Source organism: Poecilia reticulata, chromosome 2 (assembly GCF_904066995.2).
Source record: "Poecilia reticulata chromosome 2, P_reticulata-male-v2, whole genome shotgun sequence".
NCBI lineage: Eukaryota > Metazoa > Chordata > Actinopteri > Cyprinodontiformes > Poeciliidae > Poecilia > Poecilia reticulata.
Genome location: NC_088831.1, coordinates 36,488,011 through 36,495,956, shown reverse-complemented (window position 1 = coordinate 36,495,956; position 7,946 = coordinate 36,488,011). Strand labels below are relative to the sequence as shown.

Here is a 7,946-nt window from a genome sequence, read left to right as displayed (position 1 = left end):
TCCGTCTCTCCTGAACTTGTTCGTTCAGCAGGTGTTTTTCACAGCAGACAAAGCACAGTTGGAACCAACAACAATCTGTTCCAGCTGTTACCACAAAGCTGCGCTGCAATTAGTCATGTAATTACCCACACCTTCGTTTGACACGTGAAAATGTCCTTCTGTGATAAAAACAACTGATTCGACCCTCAGTAAGACTGATGAATTAGTTGGCGCCATGCAGCCACCCTGCGCGGCTGATGAACTGGAAACACATTAGAGGAAATCAAAGATGGCTGAAACCCTGCGGGGTGTCACGGTTCATCTGTCAGGTTGTATTGCAACGGAAATGGCTTTAAAAGATTTTTACGCTCAATTACACGGGGCAGAAAAACCCGCAGCAGCAGCAGCTGAGTGAAGCCAAACCCGACAAACCTTTGTGGATCAGCAGCGTCGCCTGTTTGGGGTGAGATTATTTACTGCGTTCACACTGAAGCCCGAAGTGACCCAACTCTGATTCTTTTGTCCCCCTTAATGCTACCTGTATCTGATCGTTTCATGACGGTCTGAACAACACGGGTCGGGTTCTTTTCGAATGCGACCCAGACCACTTGGATATCCGATACTTATCCGATTCAAATGTGACCGGATTCAAATGTGACCTAACGTCCAGGTTGCATGAACGTCACTGATACTCGACAGACGTCACTTTTCTGCGATTAAGTTGTTAAAGTGCAACTCCGGTTTATGGGTTATGACGTCCAACACCAGCTGCCGATCCGCCCTCACCATCTTACCGTCAGACTTCTTCTTCTTCTCATACTCCAACTTCAAAAGAAGTTAAAAAAAATTAACCATCCTTAACATTAACATATGTAATCACCAAGGTGATCTAAAACTCTAGAAATAACAAAAACTTAAAACTGATTTCCCCCCCAAACAAACAAGCAGGTTAGATCATTTTAGTACGAAGCTCTTTATTCTTTCTGGCGGCGCTTAAGCTACTCCCCAAAATGGCGACAGCAAAAGTTGTGACTGGAGTTTAGTCCAGTCACAATGCAAAACTTTGACCTTTCTGAATTCTGCACCTAAAAATCAACCAACCTTTATTTGGACATATATATATCTATGTATATAATGTCTATAGGTCGGACAACAACTTCAAGATCTTAAGCTAGGAACCGTTAGCCTCCATGTTTACTTCCGCTAATAATGAGCAGTACTTATTTATGGCGGTTGGCAAAACACTGAACGCTGACGTTATTGCGCCCTCTACTGCGCATGCGGGACACTTTCAGGTTGCAGTTCACAGTGGAGATCACATACTAGTCGCAAATATTTAGAAGTGCGAACGACCACTGCAAAAAATAAAAAAAATTATCCGATTTCACAAAAATATTGGAATTGCGTCACTTCAGGCTGCAGTGTGAACATAGCCTGATAAGTTTATAGATTAAGATATTAACTTAGTCCATCTTTACCGTCACTGGTGTAAAAAAAAAAAAAAAACCTGTTTAAAATAACCATAGCCTGGTGGTCCGCCAGGCTGATTAATCACTGTCCTCTGTCTATCTCTAGTCTAGGGACTCTGACTATATTTCTAAGCAGTCTTTGTGCTGCTCTGTCTGAATCACCTGTTGGACCTGTTACACCTGTGGCACTGGTCAAAAAGGAAAAAAAAGAAGTGAAATGTAAAGTCTGGCCCTGGTTCTCACAGCAACTGAAACACTTATCAGTGAAAAACCACCTTTTGAGGCGTCACCTGTAACAAATCCCTCACTTTTCCGGTACAGCAGGATCATTGGATGAAGTCTCTTTCACACATCCGTGTTCAATTTTTTAAAATGTGTTTTTCTGTTGGCTTTTTGCAGGAAAACCTTGTAAAAATGAACAACTGTTTTGGCAACACATCTTCATGGTAGTTTAACTGCTTTAGAGACAACACTTTCTCTAAAAATCTGTTTTCAGAAAAACAGTTCGAGTTTTAGGTTTTCTGGCTCTGACTTCCTCTTGATCTTTTATTGGTAAAAGATAAAAAAATGTGATTAAATCACTGCGTTGTACTGATGACTCAGGATTAAAGCAGGGTACAAATATAAACCTGTTATATCAGCACTGATAAATTATGTAAACATGCAAAACAGAAAATGTAAAAATATAAATAACTGGCTTTACTTTTTCTAGCAAAAGTAGATAAAACTAAAAACATGGACTTTTTACAGCTATACTTTAAATCACTGAACCAAACATTTCTGCAATATGTTTTTATTGATATGCAATTTTAGAGAAAATTACGTTTATTGTAAACAAACACTTGAAGCATCTCATTGTAGTTTAAACTACATTTGTTTATTTGTCCTTGCCAGATGGAATTTTATTTAATTTTATATGAATCTTTGAGTTATGAGAAACAAACATGCAGGAAACTCAGTAAAAGCAGCAAGAAGTTTTTTTTGTCACAGCCAATATCTTAAATGCTTTCCCCCCCAGAAAACAAAAGAGAAACTTAAAGTAGAGGTACTTTTTATTTTCAAATTGAACCTGAAGTCTTTGCATTGCAGATGGACTCGTTTAACACAACCAGAAACCCAAGCATGATGAAGGCCGTGGATGTCAAACTTGATGCTAAAACAGAAAAAACTGCTTTGCAGCCGGAGTCGGAGCTTCACTTTCTGTCCTGCCGTTTCGTTTTCAACATGAGCGCTGGCCCAAAAGGAAAAAAAAATAAAAATACTGCAAAAAAGAAAGTTAAAAACTGTATTTGGTGACCAAATGGCAATAGATTCCCCACAGTTTTAGTGGTGCTGCGGGCCACAGTGTGGACAGGACGAGGATCCGTTCAGACATGATGTAGAGTAACGCTCCTGCAGTCTGCGATGGGGGCTTTTTGGGGAGCAGCAGTCAATTACACAGCAGATGATGTTCCAGGTAGTTACTGAGGACAGAAACGGAAAATTAAGAGTCAATTCTGTTGCCATGGAGTTGATTGTTAATGGGGCAGCACTTTGGCTTTGTGCTACAAAATGGCACCATGCTAACTTCAGTTGTTCAATAGTAACTAGTTACTTGAGTAGCTTTTTGGAAAATATTTACTTTTAGGGAGTTTTTTTCTATTCTACTCTTGAGTACAATTTTTGGGTACTCTGCCAAACTATATGAAATAAGACTTAAAAGTGATTTAACTCCTTGAATCATCTTTAAAAACTTCTTCTCTTAAGAAATGTGGCCTTTTAAGTAACTTATCAGCGTTGCACTGAGAAGTAGCTTGTATGCGTTTACTAATTGCTGCTGGTTAGTCTGAAGGAGCTGAGGGAGGCGGAGCTATGTCCACCCAGGTGCTATGGAGAGCTGAATGGTTGCCATGGAGATTACAGAATTTCTCAATCAAAGCAACACATAACATGAGGTAAAGCTCAAACGTTTTACATGGTGCTGCCCCTTTAAATAAGTTTTTGTTGTCACACGAAGTACGTACACATTTCTCAACCAGCAGGCCGTCTTTGAAGAAAAGCATGTACGGCGTGACGCCATCCTCGCGGTAGTCCAGCAGGCCCACCATGCCCTCCGGGTTCATGGACTCCCCTGTGAAAAACTGAAGGGAAAACGTGCGTCAGGAAAACAAGATTCTGCAAACAAAGTGACAAAACGAGTCGTTTGGTCAACCTGGAGCTACCTGATAGTTCTTGATGTTGCCGAGGATCTTCTTGACTTCTGGCTGGACCTCAGTCATGAAGCTCTCCACTCTGTCAGGGTTGGTTTCCTGCAGCTTGGCCTTCACCCTGCGCACACAAACAGCACCATCAGCAGTCTACAAACAGAGTTTTTAGGTCTCAAAGGCGGAGAGAAGATGATGAAAAACATGGAAAATAAGAAAAAAAAAACTTAATCTTACATTTTTCATCATAATTTTTATATTTTGTTTTTCTGTCTTAATTCATAAAATGCAAGTTAAAATTATTTAAATGTTATTTCTGATGCTCATTTTCTGATTGGCTGCCAGTCAAACTCATCAAGCTGCTGTGCTCCTTGAGCTAGCATACAACAACAAAAAACTAATGAAGAGTCCAGCAGCCCCACTGTGGAGGCAAAAAAAAGAAAAAAAAAACATAAGGGATGCGATTGATATAAAATATTACATATTTTCTTATCATAAGAGGGATTTTGTTGAAAAGTTATGCTACTAATAAAGTCAGAATTTAATGATAAAGTTTTCCACTGCAGTGGCCATCTAAAAGCAGGAGGTATGACGGACTCCGACCTGCAGGTGGCAGTATTTCTTACTTTTACTCCAGCACTGCCTCAGCTTTGGTCTGTAGTTGATGTGGCAGGTACCAAAAATCTCACGTTCATAGATAAGCTGAAATATTGCAGGATTCCTTGTAAATATTTCTAAATTAGCTCTACAGAGTCAGTTATTTTGATCTCAAAATAATCATGAAAACATGGATGTTCTACAACATTTAATTTGAGGAAGAACTTATCGAATACATAGATGTTCATTAATATTTTAAGTTTCTTAACAGGTTTTATCAACACATTCTTCCACAACCGGCCCTTTAAGAATGCTGATGAAGCCCAGAAAGGAAATGAGTTCAACACTCCTGCTCTAAACCAACATTTTAATCTCAGTGCAGGTGATTCACAAACGACTCACGCCTTGACGTATTCCTTGATGTAGCTCATGTACTGCTTCTTGTCGAAGCCGGTCTCCTGCAGCTTGTGGTTGAGGATGATGTCGACGCCGGAGACGGTGGCCGACTCGTTGCCTTCGCACGCCTCCTCAGCAGAGGCGTTGGCTGAAATCAAAGCGTCGTCAAACCCTTCTGTCCTGGTCACCGTCTGGGAGGAAGACGAGCAGCGGCTGCATCATTTTCACAGATTACGCCGCTTCTTGGTGGCTGAAATTTGGGATGTTACCATCCCCAGATCGACTACCACAGGATATTAGAGCCAGGCTACATTTAAAAGAATTGTTTTTATCCTTATGATTATTATAATGCGAGAATAAAGCGACTACCAGAATTAAGTCGTAAAATTATAAGAATTAAGTAATTTTATGAGAACTCTGACATAAAAACGAATAAAATTTTTTAAATGGGAACGCTGAGCATCTTGTGATGCTCAGCGTTCCTACATATAGGGAAATATTTCATCTTTTAACACATTAGCAGCAGCTGCAGGACTTTCAAATGATTCTGCAAACTACTAAAGCTACTTAGAAGAGCAAACCAAGAACTGAGCTGCTTGCATCAGACCTTAATGACTGAATAAACGTCTCATTTTTCTTGTAATGAGACATTTTTCTGACAAATTTACATCTTTATCCTGAAATCAACAACAATTCTCATATCCAGACACCCTCCTACAGCTCAGATAGGATGACTGAAATATATAAATATTCATCTGTAATTTATCTTTTTATGTTTTTAAAAAGCATTAAAAAGGAAGAATAAAATTACAATTGGATCTGATATGAAAGAAAAATATCTGATTTTATTTTATTTCATTTCTGGTGTTTAACGTCTCAAACCACTAAAAATAATCAAACTGCCCTCATTTTCATATCAACTCGAATCTAAAAGAAAATGATTAAAAACAGAAAATCTGCACAATAATGAACTGCTATAAACTGTTACGAGTTTCTTCACTTCATATGTAAATTGTATTTTAGATTCTGGCTTTTAATTGGCAGCATTTAGTTTCTACAGACCTCAGTTTAAAACCAGCTGACAAAACTAAAACTAAAGTCAAATCATCAGAAAGACATGATGCACCAAAATGAGCCGTTGACTACAAAATGATAGCATTTATGAGCGATTTTCCAGCAGTTTTACTGCTTTAAGGGTTTTGATACTGGAGACAGTTAAATGGTTCTTAGATCCTCCACTGAGGTTTCAAGTGAATCAAGTCTTAAAAACTATACTCACCTTTTTTTTAATTATTTTTGAGTTAAATGAGAAACAACAGACTGTTCAACGCGACTTTGTCTCGCTCCGTTAGTTTCCGGACTCAAAGGAACCATTTCAAATCTTTATCCAATTAAAATTACTTTTACATTTCCTCACACTTTTATTACCTTTTTAAAGTGATCACACTCCCTACACCTAAACAAGATAAAAACCAAGACATCTGTTGTTTTGCTCATCAGATCAACGCAGATGTAAAAGACCAACATCGACCGATACCAATGTGGAAGTAAATAAATGATGTTTCGATCTAAACTCTTATTATTTTTTTTTTTTTAGCGTCTGTGTTACATTTGGTGTCTTCAAACTTATTGGCGAGTCTGGTAAAGTGCAAAAACAGTGAATCAATAAAAATGTCCCAACAGATAACAGGCGAGGGGTGTTTGCATTTTTAAACTATTTAAAGAATAGAAGGACAATCTGATTTATTCAAATACAACTGGACAACTTCAAAACTGTATGTGAAAATGCTTATTGTAAAGTTTTATTCAAGACGGTCATCCACCTGGATCTGCATACCAGCCCTGTTGCTAGTAAACACTTTAAATGCGCATATTGGGTCAGTGCTGAAGAACTGGTTTCAGACTGCAGAGGAGCAGAAAGTCTCACTCCGCCCCTGGAACACTGCTGCGAAAAGTTAAATCCCAATAAAAGTGGGTCAAACATGAAGAACCATCAATAAAGTGAGTTTTTTTTTCATAACCGCAGCAGATATTTGCTGCCAAGAGAAAAGGGAGTTTAAAACCAGCTATAATTAATCAACCAGATTAAATTCTGAACTCACCTTTCCTTCAACTTCGAAGAAGATTCCGCTGTCAGTTTCTTTTACTTTGAAGGTATCTGAAAACATCTCATCATCTGTTGGGAGAAAGGGGGGGGGAAGATAAAGAGACGAAACTTAAAACAAAGCAAACAGACGAACTGGGTGCGCCATCCGCTGAAAGGGAACGACGCTCCCTGCTTGTGAAATAAATCAATTACGCGATCCGAGTCACACTTTGTAGCACAACCCCGATGTAAGAGTCATGAAATGTTCCGGTGGCTAACAGCAGCAGCAGCAGCTACTTGCGGCAGAAAGGCCACATCATTCACTGAAACTAGCCCCAATTACAACAACCAAAACAGCCGTTCTGCTCAAACTTAGCCACCTAACTGCTTCCGATACCGTTTTATACACTTACAACTTTATAATATCACATACAGAGGTGTAGTTAAAGCAATAATATAAACTTACGAGCCAAAAAGGGTGGGTAACCCTCTGGTTCACCGGTGATTTCTTTTTTCTCCGTTACCGCTAACTTCTCAATCACGATACACACGAGTTAGCCGGCTAGTTGAGCTAACTCAAACCACACACTGGAAACTAAATTAAACTCTAACGGCCGCAACAGCGACGAACAACGTAAAATAAATCTTCGACGGCGACAACTTACTGCTGATGATGCACTTGTAGATGATCATTTTGCGGCTTGGGTGTTAAAATCTTCAGAGACAGAGAGCAGGCCAACCGCTCCTACAGCACGGCAGAGGAAAAAGACCGATCAGGCCGCGAGCCGCTGCATTTACATCCTGCTGATGTCACCGTGACTCAACCGCGGCTCCGCGCTCTGCTGCCCCCCTGGAGTGTTGGTCGACAGTGGTACTACAACGGTGTTTCCCCGAGTAATTTATCGAAAAACCCCACACCGATATGATTTTAAATGTCCAAATCTGACATTTAAAAATTCAAAGTTCCAACACAGAACGGTTAACTTAATAAAATGTAGTAGGACCACTAAAAAAAAAGTATTCTGACTTTTTTCTCTCAAACTAACATCCAAGGGAAAACACAACTAATTATTTTTGACACTATTTTATATATTTTTACAATTACAGCTTTCAAAAAACACAACAAAAAGTGTAGTCAAAGCCCTAATATGAGCCCATTATCCAAAAAAGATGGGCAATTTACAAATTTCGAAATCTGAAATTTCCATGTTCCAAAACAAAACTGTTAACTTACAG

General features: G+C 39.1%; 1 protein-coding gene across 1 annotated transcript; it reads right to left on the bottom strand.

Annotated features, from left to right (window-relative positions):
• Positions 1–2,482: 2,482 nt before the first annotated feature.
• On the bottom strand, positions 2,483–7,534 carry tpt1 (tumor protein, translationally-controlled 1). Its single transcript, XM_008403349.2, has 6 exons — positions 7,376–7,534; positions 6,727–6,800; positions 4,631–4,815; positions 3,650–3,755; positions 3,452–3,568; positions 2,483–2,911 (listed from the first exon to the last, which is right to left on the bottom strand). Exons 1-6 carry the CDS (start codon positions 7,401–7,403, stop codon positions 2,909–2,911), a joined length of 513 nt encoding a protein of 170 aa, XP_008401571.1. The 5' UTR covers positions 7,404–7,534; the 3' UTR covers positions 2,483–2,908.
• Between the last annotated feature and the right edge of the window lie 412 nt (positions 7,535–7,946).